General features: G+C 46.2%; 2 protein-coding genes across 5 annotated transcripts; one reads left to right on the top strand and one right to left on the bottom strand.

The window, feature by feature from the left end:
- Positions 1-809: 809 nt before the first annotated feature.
- Positions 810-8,436, bottom strand: LSM4 (LSM4 homolog, U6 small nuclear RNA and mRNA degradation associated). 2 transcript variants are annotated; one of them, XR_008574289.1, is made up of 6 exons: positions 7,882-8,436; positions 7,698-7,739; positions 7,448-7,546; positions 4,787-4,970; positions 2,131-2,347; positions 810-1,282 (listed from the first exon to the last, which is right to left on the bottom strand). XR_008574289.1 is itself a non-coding variant. In XM_054805626.1 (5 exons), the coding sequence occupies exons 1-5, from the start codon at positions 7,882-7,884 to the stop codon at positions 2,259-2,261; spliced, it is 417 nt and encodes a 138-aa protein (XP_054661601.1). In that variant the 5' UTR covers positions 7,885-8,435; the 3' UTR covers positions 810-2,258. The 2 variants fall into 2 exon arrangements, 1 of the variants encoding a protein (XP_054661601.1); XM_054805626.1 differs by having other exon boundaries at positions 810-2,347; positions 7,882-8,435.
- A 113-nt stretch (positions 8,437-8,549) lies between these two features.
- PGPEP1 (pyroglutamyl-peptidase I) lies at positions 8,550-24,160 on the top strand. Of its 3 annotated transcripts, none has more exons than XM_054805622.1 (5): positions 8,550-8,608; positions 11,123-11,175; positions 16,664-16,780; positions 17,278-17,510; positions 17,854-24,160. In XM_054805622.1, the coding sequence occupies exons 1-5, from the start codon at positions 8,575-8,577 to the stop codon at positions 18,044-18,046; spliced, it is 630 nt and encodes a 209-aa protein (XP_054661597.1). In that variant the 5' UTR covers positions 8,550-8,574; the 3' UTR covers positions 18,047-24,160. The 3 variants fall into 3 exon arrangements, with proteins under 3 accessions (XP_054661597.1, XP_054661599.1, XP_054661596.1); XM_054805624.1 differs by lacking the exon at positions 17,854-24,160 and having other exon boundaries at positions 17,278-17,302; positions 17,384-17,847; XM_054805621.1 differs by lacking the exon at positions 17,854-24,160 and having other exon boundaries at positions 17,278-17,847.
- The last annotated feature ends 1,748 nt before the right edge of the window (positions 24,161-25,908 follow it).

Below are 25,908 nucleotides of genomic sequence, written 5' to 3'. Positions count from 1 at the left end.
TTTTGGGGCAGAAAGGCCCAAAGCCACTGATGAGCTCTGCATCGACGCCCAGGCTCGATGCCACTCTTACACAGAACCATCTTCCACCCAACCTGCTGCCAGTTGCCCTCGCAGGGGCTGCGCCACAGGTCCAGACAAAAATATTCCTACAGAGGTGGAAAAAGGAAGGGGGGGGGGGGAAGGCAAGCAGCGAAGACTGCTAAAGCCTGTGGTTGTAATTAAACGAAAGCAGAACTTAACGAGCACCGACGCCTCACCCCAGAGCTTTGCCAGGAGATAAGGCGTACTTGGAGGACTCTGAGCCAAAGCCAAAGGTCCCATTGTTGCGGTGAAGATTTATCTGGCCAGAACAGACTTTAAATCCAGACAGCACTGCAGTCGTTTCCTTTTTCACCAGGGCAGCTGTAACACACGGAGTTTCTGTGGCTGGAGGGACTTGAAAGGGAGGGAACAGGTTGGGAAGGGAAAGTCTGACACAGGGCTCAGCCTGGGCTTTGTTAAAATGCCACATGGGTGTTTACGGTGAGACCGAGTTTCCAGGAGGGAGGAACATGCGTGCCCCGTTCCCATCGCCTGGAATTGGCTCCTTGGCAGAAGCCAGCTTGCCCAGGATGGAGATCGAGTGCTGGCAGTGCTGGTTAACGCCTCGCCGAGGACAGGCGGCCGCAGAGAACACGTGGCTGCTGTTAGAAACCAAAGGTTTAGCCTGTCTGCTTGGGGATTTAGGCTTGAGTAAGGGTTTAGGCGAAGCTGCAGGAGCACGCGGGGTCAGGCAGGGCTCGGCGCCGTTGCAGACAGAGAGGGAGTCGTTTCGTACAGGTTGGTGATTTATTCCTACTCACCACTGCGCACAAGTTCTATAAACATTAAAAAAATAAGTATATATAAAAGCATGTTCTTTACTCATTTTTCAATACAGTGGTGATGGCAGAGAGTAGGCTTCGATACAGGACTCGGTTGTAAAAAAACCAAAAAAACCAAAACCAAAAAACCTGTTCAGAACAAGTCACAATATCAGCTTTTCCCCTAAAATTAAGCAATTTCATCCGTTCGGGGGGTTGAGGCACAGCCAGAGCCTCTTTCTCCCCGTCGTGCCTCCATGCAGACATTCAATTCAGATCAGCCAGGATATTTTGTGGGTGCATTTTGCTTGTGGGACCCTGCACCCCGTGGGATGGAAGACTGGAACAACCCGACCTGGGAATTCACAGGAGCTTTCGTAACCTACAGGAGGGACACGCTCGCACGCTGGTCTGTGTCCCCAAGGAAAGATAATCGGTGACTAGAAAAGGAAACGACAAGTACTTATAGTGAAGTCAGTCACTAGGTACCAGAAGAAATAAGCTTGAGAAATATTGTCAGAGTTCAGGACTTTCACAGGCGCAAGGGAGAGAGTTTTCAAAGTGTGTGCGGGGAAATAAATCACTTCAACTCAACAGCTCGGTTGCTTTTCAGAAAAAAAAAACAACCCACAAAACCCCACCAAAACAAAACACAGAGTAAGGGGCACACCAGCCTTCCCCAAGAAAACACAGAAAATCCTTTCCTTTAAAGGAAACTTCAAATCTGAAGTCAAATTAGTAATACACTAATTGGGAAACCGTCGTTAATCACAAAGCTCTCTTGGAAACAAACCTTGAAGGCCAATGCAACGTTCATCCCAAGTTCTCCTTTAAGCCATAGGAGAGAGACAGAACTGACTGGCCAGAAATAGAAGATAAGCAATAGCTTAAAAGTTTGTTGTTGTTTTTTTTTTTTAAAAAAAACCTCTAAGACTACTCACATAAAGATACAATATCCTCAAGATCAGTGTTTTTAAACTAAAACACTTGTATCAGTTACAAATGCAACAAGTTTCCCAAGTTTCAAGTATAAAAAAAAAAATAAAAATCCAAACAACCCAGAAAGTGTTTGCCTTCATTTTTATCCCACTGCACATGGTTAATCTTTTAAATTAAACCTGGTGACCCTGAAAAATTAAATAGTGCTTTCACTCTCAGGAGAAGGCAGAACTTAGGTCCTTAACCATGAATGATTTTTTTTTTTTTAAATATTTTCAATGACTTGCTGACTACCAGGAGTGAGTAACTCCACTTTACCAGATTACATTGTGAGGGGCTTCCAACCTACATGATTCGGGCACTGATCAACTGACGGAAGAGTAGAAAGGTAACGCTTTTGAACACGTGGCAATCCTGAGGTGATAAAAAACAAAACGGCATCGCAGCACTGTCCCCAGCCAGGGTGCAGACAGCCTCTCATTGCTTTGCCGATTGTCTGCCTGGCTTTTTTTCCTGCTGGCCTCTTCCGCTGCCTGGTATTCCTCGGCCACGGCCACCAAACACACCTACGGGGCAGAAAGAGAGAGCACGGATGTGACAGCATCAGTGTACGCCACCAACATCTCCCAACCGCTTGGTGCTTTACAGTTATTTCTGTTTTACCCAAATGCATGCCTTTTTCTAGTCTTTGAAAGAGAACCATGACTTTTAGATTTCTCCCTTGCCAATTCCAGACCCCGTATTTACAAAGTGCATAAATTTATCCCCCCCTCGCCAGCAAGTTCAGTGATACGTTAACGTGCCCTCCAGCTAGCCATGCTATCATCGTAAATCGAAGCTAACTTCTGAAAAATGGAAGCAAGGAAGAGACACCACATTTTAAATCCAGAGGGATAAGCAGGTTATACCGTGTCCCCTGAAAACCGTAAGGGCAAACCAAAAGCGACAACAAGGGTGACTCGGTTTGATGACCGTTCAGCTACAAAACAGAAAAAATACATCCCTCAGTCACCGCCTCACTGCTGGACAGGGCGATTGACTGCTCCGGAGAGGGCACTGGGTACTGCACGCTGCTGGGGAGGCAGCAGGAACTGAGGGGCTGCCATGAGACCCAAGAGCTGTGACCGTCTGTGTCATGGGAGCCGCTGAGCCCTCCTCTCCCTGCTCAGATTCACCCCAAACAGAAGGCAATTCCAGGCAGTAATTTTTATCTCGGCGTGCAAGCGATAAAGAGACTGCGGATCTACCCTGCCAGCCACCTCTGCACAAAAGGCAGAACCGAAGGAGACCCAGGCTGGGCACCAGGCGGAAGAGCTTCGCTCCAGCCCTCTGCTCTGCTAAACCAGCAGCAAAAAAGAAATAATAGTTGCTCCTAACCCTGCAGTCCTTGGGATGCTCGCAGGGCTCTGGCTGCTCCCAGCGAAGCTGAGCAAAGACTGCTGTACTTCTGAATTTGGCAAGCCAAGAAGTAAAAGACAAAGGATTACCAGGGTCAGAAACAATAATCCTTTCAACCGTGCACAATTATAGCTTTACTTCTGCCTGCCGGCCTCTCAACAAAATTGTCCTGCCTTTTTTTTTTTTTCTTTCCTCCTCCCTTCATGTCTCAGTAATGAGAGCCAAACCTTTTAGCTAATTAGCAAATGCCGGAGCTTCCCTTTAAAATATTCCATCAGCGAATTTAAGCTGCACATCAAAACAGCAGGGAATCCACCTCATACAGAGCTCAGCTCTGCTCTCCACAAGGTGGATATTTCTACAGCAGAGAAAATATTTCAACTAAAATGTTTGTCCAAATAACCATATCCAAAAAAACTGTTATGCCAAGTGCTTTGGACACTGAAAAGGGAAGGAGGAAAAATAAAGGCGCCTTCATATTTGTAAAGGTCACTTTTGCATGCTTGGAGCTTCCAGGAGGTAGCAGAAATCGCAGGGGTTTTTCCTCCAGAAGTCCCTGGGAGTCGGAGACGCTGCACGTCACGCGTCCTAGCGTGGCGTGATGGCCCCGGGTAGATCCCAGCTGTCCTACCAGGATTCCTTGCATAGTCAAATCGAAGGCAGCTCATTAAGGGTGCTCCGCAAAGAGCCTGCACCCGTAGATGTCTCAGTCCCCAGGGCTCCTTTTAAAACCTAAGATTTCCCAGGCCAAACCCAATTTTGTTGTAGCAAGTGAGCGCACTCAGGATTTTAAGCTCCTACTCCAGGCTAAGCCTGTACTGAGAGCAACCCCAGGGCTCAGCAAGGTGACCGCAAAGCGAATCGCAGAGACATGGCAGGAAGGGTGAGCTGGAAAGGAGAGAAACGGCTCTCGGGCTTCCAGCAGGACAGTTTGGGGAGAAAAGAGCAAGATATCCCCCAGGTGAAGTGCTCCGAGATCACCTAACCCTGTGAAGTGGGACAGGGAAGGAAGATTTCTTTTGGTGACCTATTTCTTTCATAAGTGGCAACCTCCCCTTTTATCAGAAACATGAATTATTCATGTCGAGCAGGGGGAACACAAACCCTCAGATGTGGTTTTTTTTTTAAATAAAAAAAATCAACAAGTCAGGGATCAAAAGCCCCATTATAATGGGAGAAAAAGATGATGTTTTTCTATCACTGCCATGGTCAGAGCCCAGTCTATTTTCAAACAGAATAGCCATTTGTTTCCCTCCCAGACTTGCTAAGCTAACAGACACCAGTTTTGTAGGGCCACACTCCTGAACTACCCAGGAAGGGTAGAAACACTCAAGTTCAGACTCTCTTAAGCTCCTGCCCAACCCCAGGAACGAGGGAGGCACATCCCTGGCACGAATCCTTTCTATTCTTTGGCAGAGGCTGCCTTACGAGGGAGGCAACACACTCACTCCACTAGATCTCGGCACAGGAGTGGCTCCAGCTTCTCCCAGACACACGGTTCCGGGTTTAAAGCCAAGAAGCGAGAGCCATTCCTTGTACGAGGTGAAATTTAAAGGCAGGAATCCCGCTCATCCCTCGCTGAGCTGAAAAACAAACAGGATCATTACCTCGTCCAGCACCTCCAACACCACGGCCCTTCTGTTGCTTCTGCTGTTGCATCCCGCCACGGCCTCTGCCCTTGGACACCACCTCTTCTTTCACCATGTCAATTATTTCATCGGGGATACGCAGGTATTTAATCGTGCTGCCACGAATGTAGCACTCCGGCATCCTCCAGAACTTGTCTCCATCCTATCGGGGAAGCAATGCGTTAGGTTACTAACAGACTCAGGTGCTTTTGTATCACTTTGGGGGCATTTCCATTACTTCCGGAGAGCGTGACAGCTCCACCAATCTTTTCTGAAAGCATTATCTGTAATTAGCCGCAAAAAAAGGGTGTTTTGGGTTTTTTTTTCCCCCCTCCAAAACACATAACCCTACAACCTGGGGGGGGAGGGCACTCTGCCACGAGCAACTGTAATTTCAATTTATTCCACAACTGCCTCTAACACTTGCACAAAATGAAGGAAGAGGAGGCTGAGGAAACAAGCACCTTCCCTTCCCATCCAAGAAGGGAATCAAAAGCGGGACGAGAGAGAGATGAGGGTGGCGAGTTACACACAACAGCTACCAACAACCAACTCTGGCAAGAAAAAGGCAGCTGCGTGGCCAGGTTTCTTCTCCAGCAGCCTCAGCTGGGAGTCACCTCACTCCTTCGCTCCTCTGGGGTGTGGATGGAGCAGGGAGGCAGGTCCAGAGCCAGCTGGCTGCGGGGTGTGTGGAAAATAAGGAGCTTACAGATTCTGTATCTATATAAAAAAGAAAGTTTTCAGGTGGCCAGTTACAGAGCAGCCATCTCTGTATGTTGTTTGTTAGCTGTTTAACGCCGTTTCAGGGGTTTCAAAGGATGGAATCAATCGGAGCTTCAGTATGGCGTACCAAGGGCAGCTGTGGGAATAGGAACGGAGTGAAGCTGAACAACAACTCGGCTGCCCATGATGTAACTGGGAGGAGGGACAGGGACCCGCCTCGTCCCGCTCCGCCACCGCAGCCCCGACTCTGTCAGCGTTTGGCTGCAGATGGGATTGCTGGAGCCCAGCGATTCTCAAGTGGCAGCATGTGGATGAGGCGTCCGTCATGTCCCAGAAGAGGAGGTTAAACAAGAATGCCTCGTTCCTCCTCTCTTGGGATAAAATAGTCGTTTCCCTCCCTCCACCCCGGGAGTTATTTGGGGCAACTCTGCCTGTACAGGCAAGTTCTTTGCGCACAAGACAAGACAGAGAGAAACAGTCCTCTTCTAAAAGACACCCAGCAAACCCCACCCTGCCTTGGATCTGCCTGGCTGCTCCTTGGCTCGGGATGCAGGAAGGGATGGAGCCAGGCTTCCCTGCTTCCTCGTTCCGGCCTTCCCGGAGTAAACAACCGGCCCCCCCCCGGGCCCGGGGCTGCCCGTCCACCGCCGCTCCGTGCCATCTAGCGGCCAGTCCCCACCAGTGCCACCAGTAAAACCCCGACAGCGGCTCCAGCTCCACTTTCACCCAGGGTTTGGAGGTGTCTTGGTGTTTTAAGGCAGGCAGAGGCACCGCTGACAAGCCCGGTTGCTTTTTCTGTGTGATCTGAATCCCTCTACATCACTCAGAGGGAATAAAACCCGAGCTACTGCTCTTCCGCAGCAGAGCACCGAGCTGTAGGAAGCGACTTTCCTAGGAGAAGGATGATATCACCCGAGTCGCGGGCATGACCTCTTCTTAGTCCCCCTCCTGCTAAATTTGACAGCGTTTCCTCCCTGTTTGTCCAGCCAGAAGCCAAGGTGTGCCCATGAATTTCTAACCCCACCGCTCCGCCCCGAAGATCCCTCTCAAACCTCACTCAAGATGTTTACTCAGTCACACCGACATGCAAACGTGCCTCCGCACCCCAGCAACATCGCTCAAAGCTTTCCTGTTGCAGAAACAACAGGTACTGGGGGTTTGCAGAGAGATTTTTGGAACAACGAGGATCTCTGCCAGTCTCTCACGCAGAGCTCCAATGTTCTGAGGCAGGGAAAGAACAGCAAGAGCCAACATCCGTCCGGCTGCCGCTTCCCACGGGTAAGGACAAGACCAGACACTTCTGACTGAGGTCAAAGCCCAAAACACAGATCACAATCTTCTGGAGCACCTTTGGCCAAGGGCAAAAGTACCAGACAGCGCAGAGCCCCGGCATGGGTAAACAACAGGCTCCTCCGTTTTGATGTGGAGAGTTAGAGGGGGAGAGACAAGCAGGTTAATAAAAGTTAGCGCAGCATGTGAAACAGATCTCGCTTCTTGGGACAGCATGTGACAGATGAAGGCTCCGTTCTCAGGAAACCCAGCTCAGTGTCACAGCAAGGGCTATCGCACCCCGTCCCGCAGCCCCCAGCCCCACACCAAGAACCCTCTCACGGGGGAAATGCTCGCACAGCGTTTCTGTGTGGTGCAGAGAGCTGACCCGCTTGAGCGTGCGCCCGAGTGCCTTCCTTTGTCGTGGATATTATAAATAACTATATTAAATTTGTGTTTCAGGCAGAAGTCACGCTTCCACAGGAGCGACGGCCTCTGAGCTACAACAGAGCCAGCCCAGCTGCATGGCAGGAGGTTGGGCACCCGCAGGGACGCACCCCAAGGGCTCACTGGGGGTGCGGGGGGGGGGGGTGGTGGTGTGTGTGTGTGACCCCAACCGGCTGCCCGCGGCAGGGGGTCCGGCCTTACCCGGGACGTGCAGATGACCTCCCGCAGGTTGATGTTCATCCAGTTGTCGCAGCTCACCAGGTGCCCGTTGTACGTCTCCCCGTTCTTTAGCTCCACCAGCTGTAAGAGACGGGAGTCACAGGGCGCCAGCCCAGCCCCCGGGGCACCGGCCGGTACAGGGACCCGCCCTGGTGTCACCTGCACGGTACCGGCGAGCCCGAGGCCAGGGAGGGCTGCGGGACCGGGGCTGGGCCGCGCTGCCAGTACTCACCATGGGGTGGTTCTGCGCCGTCTTCAGCAGGGACAGGGGCAGCTGCGAGAGAAAGATAGAGGCCTCAGGCACCGCCGGGGACCGGGACACCGACCACGACACCCCAGGCGGCGGGGAGAGGCAAACCAAGCCCTCCCCACAGCTGCAGCCCCCGGGCTGGGCCGGCCCCGCCGCCACCACTCACCATCGTGCCTGAGCCGCGGAGCCGCCGCCGCGCCGGGCGCTGCCGCTCAAACCGCCCCCGGCCCCAGGCGGGGCCAATCAGGAAGCGGCGCGGCCACGGCGGAGCCAATCAGATGCGCGGAACTCGGCCTCGGCCGTAAAGCATCGCCGCGGCGCCCAGTCCGCGTCTTTACGACAGCGACGCAAATTGAGGAGCGGGGCGGGAAGCGGTGGCGTACCCACAGTGCCCCGCGGTGCGCGCGCCGGTTTCCCGGCGTCCTCTACGGCCCCTTCCGGTACCCGCGGATGCAGGCCCCGGTTCGTGCTCAACCCAGGCCGCTCGCAGCCTCCCCGGGAGGGAGGAGAGCCCCGCGCCAGGATCAAGCTGAGCGTTTTGTAACGGTTTAACCAACTCCCACCGTGCCCGTGCTGAGGCGGCAAAACCGGGAGCCCCTTACAAACTTCCCCACCTCTCCCCAGGCCCGGAGAACGCCGCTTCACGGTGAAGCGGTTCCCGCCGAGCGACTTCCGCCCTAACGTCGGAAGCGGCTCACATGGGCCGCTCTAGGCAGCTGGGCGGAGCGAGCTCTGGCCTCGCGGGGGGCCGCTCTAGGCGGCTGGGCGGAGCGAGCTCGGTGGCGGGGCGGGGCTGGGCGCTCAGTGAGGGGCGGCGGCGGCGGCGGCGGCGGCGGCGGCGGGACGGGCCGGAGCCGCGATGGAGAAGCCGCGGCGGGCGGTGGTGGTGACGGGTACGGGGCAGCGGGGGGAGATCGGGGGGGGGGGGGGGCGTCTTGGGGGGGGGGGCTGGGAGGGGTAGATGGAGGGGGGGAGGTGGGGGACCCCTTTCTTGAGGTGATGGATGTGGGGATTGTCCCCTTGGGGGGCTGTTCGGGGGGTGTCCCCTGTGTGGGGTGATAAGCGGGAGCCCTGGGGATGGGGGGGCAGGGTCTGGGGGGCTTTGGGGAACGGGGGGCTGCAGTGGTGGTGTGGGTGTCAGGAGCTGAGGGGTGTGTGGTTTGGTGAGGGGCACTGCAGTGGCTTTCCTAACGCTTGGCCAGGCATGGGGAGGGGGGGCTTTGGGATCCCCCTCTTCCATCCCTGATCCTCCCCAAGGGTTTGCTGGTTGGGGAAAGAAGGGGACTGAATCTCCCAAGGAGCAGGAAAAACAGAGCGTGGTAGTGGTGGGGATTTGCTTGCTGACCACCCCATCCTGAGCCGTCAAGGTGTCAAAGCCGTTATCAAAATAACCCACGCAGCACGGCAGAAGCGCCTCAGGGAAGAATAAGCGAGGGAATGAAAGGCCCCGGCATCGCAGGCAAGAGCTTGTCAGGCTCCTTTCCCCGGGGTACAAAGGACGGATGGCTTGATTTGTGAGGAAGGCAGTTCTGTGACAAATGGGGAACTCGGTGAAACTATTCCCCCCCACCCCAGCAGCTGAAGTTGAGGCCATTTGAATAGCGAGCATGGGGGCGAGGGGTTCGTTGTTGTCGATGCGCTGGAGCGGTTTTAATTGGAGGCAAGTGTCTTTGCAGAGAACAGTTGCGGAGAGCGAAGAAGCAGGTGGCAAATTCTGGCTTTCCCAAACCCTTATCTAGTGCTGAGCGGATGCAGTTGGTCGTGACTAAACAGAAAACTTGCATCAGTAAATAGTCTACTGGTTGCAACACTTCTCCGCTCTTTTTTTTCCCTGTTTTCAGGGAAGCCTGTTTCTAAAATGCAGTGGTTATCTGGTCGGTTCTACCCATATTTGATAATCTGTCATCGATGTCACGCTAAATTCCTTTTTAAAACTAGCAATGGCATTGTGTTCCCATTCAGTTAGGAGCACGTGCTCGCTGAGGATAAGTATTATTTGTGCACAATTTCTTTTTTAGAACTCTAAGGAGATAATCCCATAAAGATCTCTACAGCTGGTTTACTGCTAACGAGCCTTGGAGGGCCCTATTGTGGATGCAGAGAAACTCCTGGGCATGCTCGGTGGAGTTTCATGCTGCCGACAAAGTTGCTTATCTTCTGCGAAAGAGATAACACGAGGGATCTATATAGGAGATGAGTCAGAGGAGCAATAGCCCACAGTTGTATTTGTGCCAGTTTGCGTTTGGCTTCAGAGCAAGAGGTTTACGTTACGTGCGTGGGCACCTGTAGAATTTCAGCCTTCCAGTGGCTGAATCGTTAAGAGATATACGTATTTTATTTCTTCTTCTATTACTGTTTCTTTAGGAATGAAGCCTAGCAGGTCACAATTGTTTGTTTCCAGAGAGTCGTGTAGGACCTCGCTGACTTGCAGAAGCATCTGAAAAGGCATTTGGTTATTCAGCTTGTTCACCCGTGCTGCAGTGGTAGATTGTCTTAGTGACATTGGAGGTTTGCCTACAGGAAAACACACCTAATTTTGATTTTGTGGACGAGCCCATGCTGTGCAAATTCCTTACGTCGTCATGTACAGTATAACCTCAGACTTAGTGTTGATAGCAAATAGAATGTTTCCATTAATGTGTCATATAATATTTGTAGTCCCTCTCAAACCCTTTCACGAGGTAGACAAAATTTATGTCTCCTAATTGCATTAGGCTCATAGGGTAACTCTGACATTTTAAATTAAAGCATATTGACGTTACACCCAGATAAATGGCCTAACCTTTGTGTGCTTGCTCAGGAAAAGATGTTATGGATTACTAGTTAACTCCAAGTTATTCATTAGGAAATTTGGACACAGTGAGTAAGTATTTTTGATAATGCTATCATAACCTTTGTGGCTTGGTGTAGGTGGGTTGTTTATTTCCTCATACGGCGTAACTAATGCTAACAGAGATCTTGGTGAAGACCTGAGCGGAGAAGAAATATTTGAGGCAGGCTTGTCTGCATTTGTGGAAGCATCCGCTGGGGGCTAAAACAATTGGGAATAGAAAATCCAATAATGATTCTCATTCCATGACATTGGTCAACTTATCTGTTAATAACAAGTTTTTCTAACCTGGTCAGGAAGGAAAAAATATGCTTCCCTGGTGTCTGTTGGGGATAAAAGAGTTTCTTTTGAGGCAAGCTATTGTTTTCCTTCAGAGTAAAAGGTGTATAGTTCAGACGTTTCTGTGACGGTCTCTTTTTTAGTACTTGGATGTGAAGTAAATAAGGATTGAGCACTGGAAGAAGTGGGTTTTCTTTCAGAATATATAAACAAGGAAAGCACAGACCGCTTTGCAACTTTAAGTTTGTCAGACCTGTAAGGATGACTTCATCACTGTGGATTTTTACTTCTCTTCCAGGGTTTGGTCCGTTTGGAGAGCACGCTGTTAACGCCAGTTGGATTGCAGTTCAGGTAACACTGTAACTCCATTCTTAACAAGTTAAAACAGAGAGCTGTGCTGATAACACATCTGTAGAAATTTTAGTTTGCAGCTCTTTTATAACTTTGTCTTCCCAGTTTATTAACTGAGACCAGCTCACTCCAGATATCCAGATGGTCAGCTGGATAATGTTTTATTCACTTCTCAGAAAACAATCCCTCAGCTAGTAGAATTTAATGAGATTGAGTTAATGTAGCTGAGGCAAGTAAGGAATTCATAGGCGAACTCCCTAGGTTTGAAAGATGTTAAATGGGGCAGGGAGCCTGGAATCTTCCTCTGCAGTAGATAATTCAAAATAAACAAACAGACCCAGAAGAATTTTAATGTTTTCTCTCGGCTCTAGCTTGAATCTGGGCAAGTTGGTTAACCTTTAAGCCAAGTCTCATCCGTGATGAGACTTCCACCTGGTAGTCTTGTGGAGTCAAGCGTACTGTGGAGTTGTCCAACATGGGTCTGAACATCAGGACTCTGACTCTAAAGCAAAGCGGCTGCTGCTGTCTCCTTTCTCCCCCTCAGTTCCTTTTGCGGCGCCTGCTTTCGGCAGGGGGATCGGGCAGTGTTTGTTGCTCCAGAGCCAGCCTCCTCTCTTGCTGAGAAGCAGCTCCAAATGATGCTTGACTGACTGAGTTGGAACTTGCTGGAGACAGGAGTGCTTGGCAGAGCATCATTGCTCAAGCAGATCGTACGCGCTCGAACAAATCAAGTTTATGCCACTTGTAGCTGGATACCTACATGAACACACTCGTCTGTGTAATGCTGATCTATTCATGAACAAGGCAAGAAATAGAAATCAAACTTTTGCTAGATGCCCAGCTAAACTAAGGAATTAAGGTTGCTTGCTGTAAAAACATTAGCTAGCGACAGTGCTGCCACATTATCCCGCTTCTTCCTTATTTGTCACTTCTGGATGTGGTTTATGACAAAGCTACTGGGAATTCAAGGGTACCTTTTAGTACAGTTGCCCAGGGAATTAAATCTATTTTTCTCCCCAACACATCTCTCTTCCCTTCAGAGCTCTGAGATTAATATCTTCTTTAGAATGCTTTTAAATTAAATCACAAACTCTAATCAATTACAGTCAACTAATGTCCAGATGTCTAATGTGTTGGCTGGTGTGAGAAGACGAAACCTTTGCCTCCAAGAAGCCTTTTGGAAATGAATATATTTGAGTTAGGGTTTGCTCGGATTAAGTTTGGGGAAAAATGCAAGCTGTGTGTGTTGGGGGGGAAAAAAAAAATTGCACATTACTGAAATTTAGCAGTGAGGCTAATTGATTTGGTTTGTTCTTAGTCATGTAATGTCAGTTATTGTAAACAAGCTACTTTTATTCTAGAGGTGATAGACAAAAGGGTATTGTGCTTCTGGGACAGGAAGAGTGGTGGGTGTCCTGATGTTGCTTACAAAAACAAACCTAACGTATAATTCCTGTAAAGAGAAATGGCGTGTCATTGCTTCAGCCAGCAGCTCGAGGCACTGATGGCTCCTCAGCTGTGTGGCTGATAGATGAAGTAATCACATGCATTTTAAATTTGTTTTATGGGCTTGGGGGTGTTTTAGGAGTATGAAACTACAGTCGGCGGTGCGCGATCTGCTGTATTGGAGCCCATCTTCCTCCAAGTCCTGTTTAATAGCTTGCGCTAGCTTCTAACTAAAAACATAAACTTTCAGGCAGCAGGGAGGATTTGCCTTTCCTTACCCCGTCTCAGCCCTGAGAGGCCCAGACAAAAAGGAACAGCATGTCTTTGAGCACATGCGAGTTGGGCATTGTGCAAGTTTCAGACAGGGGACTTCATGGAGCTGAGTGGACACAAAGGCGTGTCTGAGTTTCTGAATCCCAGACAGTGTGATCTGCATTTTAATAGAAGAAAAATCAATTAAACAATCTTTGTAAATCCTTCCTAGCTTTAGGGCTAAGCTAGTTCTGGTTTATTACATCTTTTATTATCCTGCATCCTGAGGATAAAATTCTCTGCTTTTCTTTGCAGTCCTCTTTTTGGTGTTATTTGGCTTCTTATCTAGAACACGGATACGCATCTTTTCCCTCTGACTGCAGTGAATTTCTAGTATAGTTGCATCTTTTTGAAAGCTAAATGACCTCTACACATAGTTAACATATAGGGTACCTTAAATAGCGCAGTAGCAATCTACTAATGTGAAGATGAAATGTTTGGAGATTTTTACGCATGGGGGAGAGATTTCCTATAAATTCAGAAGGAACAATAACTTCTCTCTGTTTTCTTTTTCGAGGCTTACAGTAAAAACATTCTGTGTTAATGTGGATTTGCCGTTCCACCTTTTCTTTGTTTTAATATTTCATTTGAGGAATATTTTTCAGCTGTTATTTTTGCTTGTAAGGGACCTTCCTTTAAAGAAGTTGTTACCGAAACAGACTTTGTGTTCAGTGCATTTTCTGGCCTCCCTGATGTGACTTAGGTGTAGACACAGGTGGGCCCCGTGGACTGTGAAGCTAATGGGCTCCTGCCTTCATCCCCCCGAAGTGCTTCTGGCTGAGCCGGAGGAGGAGGAGAGAGGTCAGAGTGCGTTTTGACATTACTAAGGACAATTGCTGTCAGGGTGTCTAGACAGACCTGATAAGGATATTAAAGGCTCACAAAGACGACCATTGTTGAGGGGTCAGGGAATCGGTCAAACATGTTCGTTTTTCTATATTTGTCAGGTATACAAGGCTGTGGGTAATAAGTTGTCTGGGGGCCAGCGTACATCTTTATTATTGAATGGAAGCGCGTGAACGCTGCGTTTGGTTAAAAGAAAGTGGTGGATTTGTAAAGCTAAGGTTTAATGTGCCTGCGTTTAGAGAAGGTAGCTGTCACTGAGATGGTGTGGCTCACGTGGCCCGAGGTTTCCTGCTCGCTGTAGATGCTCGTTCTATGCAGCCAGTAAAACTTTCCACGGTCAAATTCATCTTTAGGAGCTGTTTCACGTTCTTTAGAGAAGTGGTGATGAATTCCTACCAATTAACGCTCTGGAGATCTTCCTAAAAAGACTGACTTGGATTTGAATACTCTCATTTGTAAACTACTTACTTTATTTATGCACCACATAAACCAGCTAACATTTTGAAGGCAGATTTGTGTAAAGAAGATGTGATGAAACATCACTTAGCATCCATCTCTGGTAATGAATGTCTGTGTGTGCCAGACACGAATCAATACAGCAAGCCTTTAATATCAGACTTGCCCTCAGAGCCAGAGCAAGTGATTTATCATTGTTGTTGCTCATATCTGCTGGTCCATGAAAGTCTTACTCTTGCCTTTGCTGCGTGTTTTAGTTATCTTAAATCTTGTTGCACTGTCTGTGGTCTGTACAAGTGTGAAACGTTTGTTTTGGTTTTTTTTTCTCGGTAAAGACATGACTTACTGATAGCTACAGAAAAAAGGGTACTAAGATACTGCTCACGTTTATACAGAGGAGATAGGATTGTAATGGGGGAGTCCAAAAACCTCAACTTGTCTTCTCCTTTCAACTGTCTCATTTGGAAGAATTTTAAACCCGAGGAAATACAAGATTTGAAATTGAGTAAGCTTCATCGAAAATAGCTAATCTGCACTTCTTAGCCTGCAGTTTGCAAGTGTGGTCTCTGTGCATGGGAAAAGAAAGCCTAAGAATTACCTGGAAGAGCAGGTTTTGGCTCTGATCACTGAACTGAACCTGAAATAGAGATAACGTGATCGTTGAAGAATATTTAAAAGTGTCCTTTGATAGTTTGATGGCTACTTACATTGCTGTTTCTACCTCAGCTCCATGAGAACAACTACACCGGCACATGGATGTGAGAGTTGCAGGTTATTTTCTTGCCGTGCATGCGGCCCTTTGATGTTAGCACAAGTAATCATTTCAAGCTTTCGGCGCGAGAAAGCTTGCGTTTTTCAACTGACATATATCTTGGAGGAGAAGAGCAGCACCAGATGACAAGCTTCTGCTGTGTATTAACTTGTGAAAAGCTGGAGTTGGTTCTACTAACTGAAATACAGGCCTGGTGATAGAGATGTGGGAGCACACGGCTGCTTCTGCCTTCAGAGAAAGATGCACTTGCAGCTTCTTTCCAGAGGAGACAGAGCTATGGGAAGACTCTGATGAAGGCTGTTAGCTTTATGGCATGTATGGTCACTTAGCAGTCTTGAAAAGCAGCTGTAAAGTTTTTCAGTGTGCCAAAAAATTTTGTCTTCATCAGAGGGAAACTTGATCCAAGTTAGATGCTGTTGAAACTCATTAAACATGATAGCTGAAGTCACTTCAGTTGCTGGAAAAGTGCCTCCTGGTGTAAGCTTGCACAAAGTTCCTAAGTTTGAGCTCAGCTGATGATTTTGTTTAAGAACATTTTTTTAATTTTTTTTTTCAGAGGCTTCCTTTCAGAGGTATCCTTTCCTTGAGTTCTTGCAAGTTTGGGTTTGATGGCTCTGGTGAGACTAGAGTGCGTTGAAATGGAGACCAAAGAATAGCGAGGGAGAAGTTTCCAGGACATGGGCTGTATTTAGAGGGATGGGATGAAACTGTGTGCTTTCCAGTCAGGTATACTGGGGTGGGGGGGCGGTGTGGGGAAAGATCTTTCCTCTTCCTCCTGGTTTTAAAGAAGTCTTTGCCAGGTATTTAACTGGCACTTTGTGTTTTAAAAGGTTTAAAGGAAATTGGCTAAGTTTATTGCCTGGATATTTGGGATGGCTTTAGTTAATGTTACAGAGGGAGAAATAATCTACTGTATTAGCTGAATCACTACAACGGTAACAGCTCATTTTGCAAAATTAAGTACAATATATTACCTATAGGTAAAGCTAGCGATGGAAGCTCGTTTTACATTTTGGAAACAGGCTGTATTGTATTCCGGATTCTGCCAAAATAAAACAAATATGTTGAGGAGGGCGTGCCAGTGTTGCTTCAGTTTCTTGTATGAGTGTTTGCTAATATTTATGGAGACTCACAGACACAGAATTGCTGTCGGTAGTACTGTCACCTCACCCTGCAAACAAATGGGAATTTGCTCTCCAGGCCAGCAGTCCTAAGAGAGGAGAAATTAGTCGATGAATATAATCCTGCCAGTTCTACTTTCCCTACGTAATATCTAGTTCTTTCAAGAAGTGAATATGATTATATACTTCTATAAATAATGTAGCCAACTTTTCTTTTGAGTGTGGGTGTTGCTGATAACTATTGTCAGTTAAATGTTGATTTCTTTGTTATACACACATCAGAGCAAAACAAACGGTCCTGTGGGTAAAGGCTGTTAATGCAGGTGGAGAGATGCCTTTTTCGTTCCCCGTTACGTGGGGTTTGTTTTTGGTTTTTTTTTTCACAGTGCTGTTTACAAGATTATACAGCCGGTAGTGTAAGCTGATGTTAGTCCCTCACAGCAGACTCGCTCTGCTAATAAACTTTCCAGAAGTATATCCTCTGCTGAGCTCGTGTCTGACCATCTTGGCTTTGTTTCTTTCCTTATGTTCTTAGGAGTTGGAGAAGCTAGGACTGCGAGATGACGTGGATCTGCACGTCTATGAAGTCCCAGTTGAATACCAGACAGTGCAAAGGCTCATTCCTGCATTGTGGAAAAAGCACAGTCCGCAAGTGAGTGAGTAAAGGGAGGAGAAAAGACATGGCAAATGGTTCAAATCTGCCATTCTTACAGCAGCAAGCATCATGTGAAGTCCCATTTTTAATGTATGTTCAGACCCGTAGTCCTTCGCTAGATCTTTTCCTCTTTTGTCATGAGAACATGTGAATTTCATAGCTCAGAACAGAGCGCCCCGATTAATGGGAGCAGTTGGTGTGAAGAGGCCACTGCAAAGGGCTGTCTAGACAGCTCGCCATTAGTTTGTGCCACCTGGCCTGTTCCAACGCTTGTTTTTGCCCTGAGTAAATTACAATTTAGGCCAGGAGAGGCCGAAACAAGAAGAATTGTTCTGAACTGGACCCACGAGTTCATTGAGAAAATGACTTGGTACTGTGATGTTCATGCAAGAACTCCTGTAACAACTCCATCGGTCTTTAGTTGGGAATAGCAGGCTGTTGGTTTTCCACCATTTGTATTTTGGTTGATCTAACTTGCTTCTTTTCTCTTCTAGCTGGTGGTTCATGTAGGTGTTTCGGGTATGGCTACGACTGTAACTCTGGAGAAGTGTGGCCATAACGTAGGTTATAAAGGTTTAGACAACTGCCGTTTCTGCCCAGGCTCTCAGTGTTGCGTAGAAGGTGGCCCAGAATGCATCGATTCCATTATTGACATGGACACGGTTTGCAAGAGAGTCTCAGCGCTGGGGCTGGATGTCACGGTCACTATATCTAAGGATGCTGGCAGGTATGGGATGCCAGGTATCGATGGGGAAAATAGACTCCTGCTGCAATGTACGTTCCCTTCGTGCTCAACTCATGAGGCCCATATGATCCGTAGCTTTTCGCTTCTCATAGGGCTGGCAATGCCATTTATTTTCCACTGCTCAACCAAATATCAGGGGAAAACGAGAGATCTTTACGTTTCATTGTCCTCAATTTGATTAAAGCGATCCAACGGACTCACAATACCTGGCTTGTATTCCACTCTATTGCAGGATGTTGCTGCAATGCTGAATAATAAGAATACAGTTCGTCCTGTCCTGTATTTTGTCACTTGTTGCTAAATAAACTCTATTCTTGTATTTCAGATACCTCTGTGACTTCACTTACTACACTTCCTTATACCAGAGCCGCGGGAGGTCGGCTTTTGTTCATGTGCCTCCGCTGGGAAAACCATATACCGCAGAACAGCTGGGTCGGGCACTACAGGCTATAATAGAAGAAATGCTTGATGTTTTGGAGCATTCTGAAGACAAAATCAATTGTCAGCATGAACACTGAGAGCAGGCAGAAGCTATTCTAGTATTGCACTTCCAAAATTTTCCCTGTTACTGAAGTACTGGGGAAAACAGTCTGAAACCTACAGACCCAGAATTGGAGACTTCAAAAAAGGAAAATTCCACTTCTAGAAATTGACGTTTTTTTGTCAAATGTGTACATTTCAGCCTAGGCAACAGAGGATTCAAAAATCTCTTCTTTAAAACACCTGCAACTACTCATTTCTGAAGTGACTGAAGTGTGTGTGCTGTGCTTTATCCAGAGCTTATCTGTCAGCCAAGTGACAGCTACTGACCGGTCTAATACAGCGCAGATGGAAAGTTTCTCATCTGGACTTGGTGTTCAGGTGCAGGGAATTGATCACCCAGTCTTCTAATGACTAGTTCTTAAGTTGAAAGGTTTGCTTTCGCTTTGTTTTGGGTTGTTGGTTATTTTTTTTTTCTCCTCTTTGGCCCAAATTAGAGGTTATAATGTAGAAGTATAACTGAAAAGAGTTGGAGTGGTGTGGGTTTGTGGTGAAACAGCGCTTGGTGGAGACAAGGAGTCTTTGAAATTGCTTTGCTGAAATGGAAAAATATTTTAGGCACTGATTTCTCACCCCGCATGGTCCAAATATTCGTAGGGTCCTCTGAAATGTGCTGGTTAACTGGTAGCTGCAGATAGAAGGGATGTGTTTTGGGTTCCTTTTGTTGTGGAGCAGGAGATGGCTTTTGGTCGTTGTTTTTCTGGGTTTTTTTGTAAACAGTATAAGCCTAATTTGCGCCTAATATTTCCAAATGTCTTTTTTTATTATGTTCTCGATGCCACCTTCCTCACTCAAGTCAACCATATACCTCCTGTACAAAACACATTGTTTCATATGTGTATAAAGCAGATTGTTAGCAGTTAAATAGCTTTGCTAAAGGCCACTTTCTCCACAGGAGATCTTTATCCTAGACTTTTGGTGCTAGCTGTTATTTTTAAGGTGAAGGTTGAGTAATTTATAACTTCATTGGTTATAAATTTTCATTCTCGTTAAGGGTTAGGTGAAGAGTAATGTTTGACTTAGAATTTAAGTTGCCACCTTGATTTATTATAGGCGTAAATATGCGAACGTGCGGATTTGAAGACATTCTGCCAAATCAAATCTAAAATCTTAAACCTATTCCCACTGTCTGTAATCCAGAGGCGATTATTTGAAAACTAGGAATTTTGCTTAGAATGAGTATTTTGGGCTGTTCATTAGTGTCCCCCTCCCAATGGGAGGGTACAAAGAGCTGCTTCTTATGTGAACTTTCCCCAGTAATTAATTTGGGGAAGTGTACATGCAGGTTCTAAGCAGGACTTTAGAAGCGGTTGACGCTAGTCCTGCGTGTAGGTTTGCTTCCAAATGACAAGACTCCAGCGAAAGACAGATGATGTTACAGTGGGAACAGATGCAAAATGGGTAATTGATGACCGGTAGGTCTCATTGAGGAGCCATTTAAATGAAGAGGTCTGTGATTTGATTCTAATACTTCTACAAATATATATAGATATATATAAAACAACATTTTGAAACGTTTTAAAATACCATTATTTTAATTTTTCTAATTATGAATGATTCTGCTATAGTATCTCTCAGTGAGAGCTGCCATTAACTTGCTGTTTTCCAGTAGAAGTCTAGTGACAAAGGAAATAAGGCTTCTCCTTGTAACCCTTGAGAGAGGACGAAGACTTCTGCAGTTGTAATAACTAAGATTTTTGGATAGACTTCTGGTTTACCGAGGAAATTACCGCTGTATTTACTCTACAGGCTTTCCTGATCAAAAGAATTTGCCTTCAAAGTAAATGTTCTCTTTTGCATTCAGATACGAAGTAGCACTTGTCAGATTGTCAGCAGGCAGGCAGACTTTCTGATTAGTAATTTATTATATTTAATATTTTGTTTAAATATTCGTGGTTTGACGCATTTTTGCAAATAGTTGAGCTACTTATCTTGTAGGTTTATTCCTTTATCTGGTAAGAAGTTTTTGTCATCAGTGTATCTTAGCTGCTAAACTTTTAAGAGAGGAGTAATTTACATATTAAGCTAAGTTCAGCAATTGATTTAAGTAATTTTCAGTAATGCTATTTAATTTACGTGTAATGTAGTTGTGAATAAAATGGGAGTGGAAGATGAACAGCTTAGTGAGGTGATAACAAAAAAAAACCAACCTAACTGTGGAATCCAAGCGGCCGTAGGAAGGGCTGGTTGGCCCAGCGATGCCCGGGGAAGGTGTGGAGGCAGGTCGCCGGTCAGGCTCTCTGGATGATAAATGTCTCTAAGCGAGATGGCCGTCTGTCCGTGTCTGTCGAACCTTTATTCTTCCTCTGAGCGTGTGAGCGGACAGCCTCAGAGATCCTCACTGGACGTGGCTGAGGAGAAGTGGCTCCAAATTCATCGGCAGGGAAGGTAGACAGCGGTGGCTGCGTGGGGAGAACGGCTTTCCGCCTTAGTTTATTCAGCCTGTGGGGTATATGTCCTGTTCAACACCTATACATATTCTTTCTTGGGTGCTCTCTGCCATTCAAGGGGAAAATCTTGAGCCGATTTCTGCGACTGCTGTTTGTCTAAGGACTGCAGTGGTTGACCTTCTACATGTCAGTGTTAAAAATCTCATTTTGGGAAAAATTTTGCTTTGGGTGTCACTTTGAGCTGTATGTTTCCTCATAGTCTGTTTTTGTGAAGCTTCCATGTGATCAGTTTCTTAGAAAACATAATTTATTTTATAATCTTTTGGGGTTTTTTGAGAATTAGTCCTCAGAGATTGTATTTGTAAAGGGTGTCTTGGTGGTAGAGAAGTTTTGTATAGTGAAACTTTTAAAAATGGCATTAAACTAATTTTATTTAATCTGACCTAAATTAAATACTTTTTGTTTTTTGAAAGCTTTTTGTTAAACTCATTAATTCATAATGCCTTTTCTATAAGTGCATATTTTCTTTGGAAATATGACGTCAAACCGATGCAGAGCTTCAAAGAGCCGATGTTTTGTGTAATACTTACTGTCTGCTTTCTCTTCCAGATCATCAATAAATAGAATTTGCTAATTTGCACTGACTGGGGGAACCTGTTGCCAACCACAAAAAAATTCCATGCTAGTGAGTAAGTGTAGGAAGTCCAGGTTTAGTGTTAATTACTGTGCCTGCAATTTGTAAAATGTAAAAACTGGTAGAGTTTTAGAATCCTGTGACTGCAAAATTGTCTCTGGGGATACGCTTTACGGAGAAACGGGAGAGAGAATATTTTGTGTGGAAGAGAGAATTAGGGAGGTTCCACTGTATCGGGTCTGATGTCATTTTATTTACTTGCCAACAGCTTGGAGTAGGGACTGGCTAACGTGTTGGTGAAGTTTGTTGGTGACAACTTAATTGTTTCTGTTATTAAATGCTGCGGAGGATTTTGAGGGACTCCGGATACTCGTAAACTCCTTCATCATTTGGTGACTGTGATGTTGTGAGATGTTTCCTTTGAATTAAACATGGTAATCTGCTTTATAAAACATAGCAAAAAAGAAACTGTGAGCTTGAAAGTTTCTGTACCTTAAAGACTCATGGGGGACTTGATCCTTCTGGGTCCCTTCCAACTTGAGATATTCTATGATTTTACGGTATGGTTGAAGGTAAACGCCCATTCTACAGAAGCTATTTGTTTTGGGTTTTTTTCTTTTTTTGTCAGCTCTTGGAAAGGATGCCAAAATCTGTAAGATTTTGGAGCAGTTTATGTTTATCTGGAGTGTTCCCCAACCTGATTGCTTCCTCCTAAAGGTGGTAGTAGTGGGAAAGGATGAAAAGGTCATGAAGATGGTTAGAGGTGTTGAGTGTGGTTGTGACATGAGACTGCAGCTGAGAACTGCTGAGCTTCAAGAGTCCTTCCAGGAGGGACCTGACTGAGGGCGTTCAAAAGTTTAAGACTTCATGAAAACTAACCGATTGCTCTGCTTTCACCCCGAAGAGGAGGGAAATTCAAAGGCCAGGCAAGAGTAAAATTGAGAGAAATGCTTCCTGGCTGATTCCTTGCGGAAATTGAGAAGGCGTTTGCACGCAGCATCACGTTGTGAAGCGTAGCCTGATGCTTTGGGTACTGCTTGCTGCCCACAGCGGGGAAAACAGACTCATTGAACCAGGGCTCTGATCTAATATATCTCTGTAGGGTTTGTACTGCACGTACTGTGGTAAGTTTGGTAGGAAACTGTACTATTTGTATTTACTTGCCTAGACAGTCACGCTTAGATGTAGCATTCAAACTCCAGTGTGTCTCTCACTGTTCTGCTGGTCATGCAGGCAATATTTAACCTTTTAGTGCCTCAGTCAGCTGGCAAAGGGGATTATTCCGGGCCACCGTCACGTAGTGCCATGCCTGGAATAAAAGCCGAAGAGCTTCCAGGCCTGCAGACTTGCAAATGGGCAGCACAGACTCCCAGTGTTGTTATTTTTGTTAATTAAAAGGCTAAAAAACTTAAAATCCACCAAAGTTTCTTCTAATAAATAATCGTCGTTTGATTGTGTGATTTGTTGACCTCGTGTGCAGGCTTTCTAATGAAATGTGTAAGAGGAATTACAGTAGGAGGAGCTTCTTAAAAGCAAAAATGGGAAAACCATGTAAATGAGTTGAATTGGTAATTCCCCACTAACACAAGAGCTAGTGCTAGACTAAAGCAGCAATTGTGGTCCGACCGTGTTATTTCATGGTTGAACTTGTGACTCCTGCATCTTTTTTAACTCACAGTGCAGCTGATGCTCAGACACTAAAGCTACTTTAAGAGTGAGTGGTAGTGTTTGAAAGCTGACTGGAAACCAGTATGTTCAGATGTAGAATGTACACTGGTGTGGGTTCTTGGTTTTGTTGTTTGGGTTTTTTTAATTACCATTTTCAGATTTGATCCCGCAGCGCAGATAAAAAAAATTGTCGGCAATTGATTTGTACAAACTTTCACAAAGTAACTTCCTTCCTATTGTTTCCGTTCCTTTCTTTAATATGCCATCCGATAATATTTTAAGGAGAGAAATTTCAGAGTTGCGAAGGCTTTCTTTCAAACTGTATCTGTTGGCTTGGATAAAATACTCCTAGCTGATACCATAAGTACACATCTTGATGTAGATGGATTTGTTATTTTTGCACCAGAAACCCTAATGTTTTGTAGTATGAAGTGCACTTTTTCTTAAAAAAACAAAAACTTGTATTCATGTCTGATTAGTGTCTTATGTGATGAAAGTGATATTCTGCCAAACCTCCAAAGCTGAGGATATTGTTGATTCTTCATCGTATTAATTGAAACCCGAGATTCGCTTCTGCTCAGTCTATTTTAAGACAAAGTAGAGAAGAAAATGCCTCCACATAGGTAGGAATTAAATATAGGAAATTAAACTATACACTGCCCTTAAATAAAACTCTGTGCTACTTAAATACACGTTCAGGTTTTCTATTGCACCAGCTTCTTAAATTGCAAATGTTTACTTTGATTAAACAGGGAGTGCCTTGTCCTGTGCTGGGCTCGCGGTTGGGAAGCAGAGTGGTGGTGATGGGGACGGACAAGCCATCTGCGCGTGAGGTGGGTGGAAAGGCTGGGCTTTCGGTGCTGGGAGAAACTGCTGAACTTGGTCAGTATCCCCTTTATCCAAGGATGCTCTTCAGAAACTGCACTGAATTGGGTTCTCGAGCTTTTCTGACACACTCTTGGACCCGACAAAGGAAAAACCAGAATATTTCCTACTTGTCGCTCTCAATTAGGTTGGCCAAATCCGTGAGGGTTATTCTGTCTCTTCTTTAAGGTTAGGTGTTTTGTTTGGACTCTGTTGTGCACGTTACAGCATCACTCAGCCTCTTGGCTCCTCTGTTCGTTAATTGTGGTGAAATAACTTGTCTGTCTGGGTATCTCAGGTGTTGCCGATGTCACGCTTAGCAGGACTCTTGGAGCTACAATTCTAAATCTGTTGGGGCTTCTGGTTTTCTCAGTGTGTTCTTGCAGTGCCTTGTAAAACCAAACAATCTAGTGTGTCACAAAAGGGCTGTGTAATAAAGAACCGTTAACATACTTTCAGCTTGCTATTGCTAGACTGGACTTTGTAACTGAAAATTTAAACCGATGTTTCAAAGTAAATAAAGAGTTTAACTCTGACTCCTGGTGTTATTAACAGTCGGCAGAAGAAGTCATTTTTAAAGATGGTTTTTTAGGGTAGTAATTACATATTGGCGATCGTGGACTGACCAGATAACAGCGTATTTGGTTTTCTACCATCCCCTAAGCACCTGCTGCTGCTGGAGAAGAGCCCTTGGACTCTGAGGGTCCCCTGCCCTGTCCTGTGGGGCTGTTTTTTGGCACGGGAACAGATGCAATCTAGGCTCGTTCTCTTAGACCTCAGCTGCGTATCTCAGATGTGTGTATCATTTTATTCAGAAGAGTCTTTGGAAGTTTTATCTTACCATCATCTATTATATGTGTGTTTCTTTTTATCCGTTCTGTTCTTTCTTTGTACCTTGAGGTAAATTTGCCAGCTTTAGCTTAGACCGTGTAGCCTAACGGAGCAACAGACTCTTCTAAACAGAGTGCTGCACTGGAATATTTATGCAAAAATTGTTCAACATTACTGGTGTGAAGATACAGAGGCCCGGGGAGTGTGTCCTTCCCCTGATTTGATGAAGACTCTTTAAAGCGTGCAGCAGCACAGTTAGTTCTTGAGACCCTGTAATTCTGAAAACTTTGGGGAACAAAAACCACTTAACAGTTTTTTGCTAGCTTGAGACACATCTCACTTCGAGCTGGGTAATTCCCAGAGGCAGTGGTGAAAAGATCTGATTAATAACCCCCCTTGTACGCTTCTCACATTGAAAACACCAGTTCTACTAATTTTGGGGGTTTTAATTCTTGTTCTTCCCAAGGAAAGGTTTAATAAAAGCTCTCCCTGGGTCTTGGAGAGTGGAGTTTGGAGCTGCGGTCCTCCAGCGATTGGAGTTGCCTCCCTGGAATCAGGACAAGACTAACTCTGGGTTTACCCCCCACAGCATTACTTTAAACACAAAAACTCCAAAACCTCTTCTTTCTTCTTAGATGAAGTATCTGCATGGCCCAGTCTGCACATGTTGATGCTCTGGGATCCGCAGCGGCTGGAGCACGAGCGTCAGGGCTGCGTTCTGCACGTTGGTGAAGAGCAAGGCTGAACAGGCCATGAGGCTTCTTGGTGAGCAGGTCTGTTCAGAAGACCAGAAGGGGAATGGCATGCTCCGGTAGGGTTCAGAGGGATTCCCAAAACTTCTTGGGAGATACCCGTGTGCCACAGGGCCTGACAGGCAGTCGCTTTCCTGGGGGAAGGCGTTAAAGTCTGGTAACACTTTGGGGCGTGCAATGTCAGATGCATGAGGAGCTGGTGATCACAGCTCATCCGATTGACTCCTTCGGTTTCCTTTTTAGTTTGACTTTCGTAGCCACATCACACAAAGTCTGCATTGCCCGGTGAACCCTAAACCTTTTTTCAGGCTTTTCCAGATCTGTCAATTAATAAAATATTTCTGCTTTACATACCCTTTACTGTTCTCACATGGCCTTAATTGGCAGCAGTAGCAGCTCCCCCTCTCTGTAGACCTAGTCTTGACCAAAGGGGGTTTCGGCAACGAAGACTTGTGGGATGCACCAGGCGACCGCTGTGATTCCGCAGTTGGCTTTGATCTGCAGCCTGCAAATCCCTCACAGGCTTTCTAAGCCACTTGGGAACCCCCTGTAAGGCATTTTCTAGCCAGGTTTCTTCTGCCATTTATTCTTTTCTAGAGGAAGAGCTCCTTTGAGGATCGTGAGAAGATGAGCAGCGTGTCTGGAAGCTGCTGGGGTGCACCGTTGCGTGCTGCTTTTCTGGAGAGCAACCCCAGAGCTCT

This window comes from Grus americana, chromosome 28 (genome assembly GCF_028858705.1).
Source record: "Grus americana isolate bGruAme1 chromosome 28, bGruAme1.mat, whole genome shotgun sequence".
In the NCBI taxonomy this organism is placed as follows: Eukaryota; Metazoa; Chordata; class Aves; order Gruiformes; family Gruidae; genus Grus; species Grus americana.
Note: the sequence above shows the minus strand (reverse complement) of the source record. Positions and strands in the feature narration are given on the sequence as shown.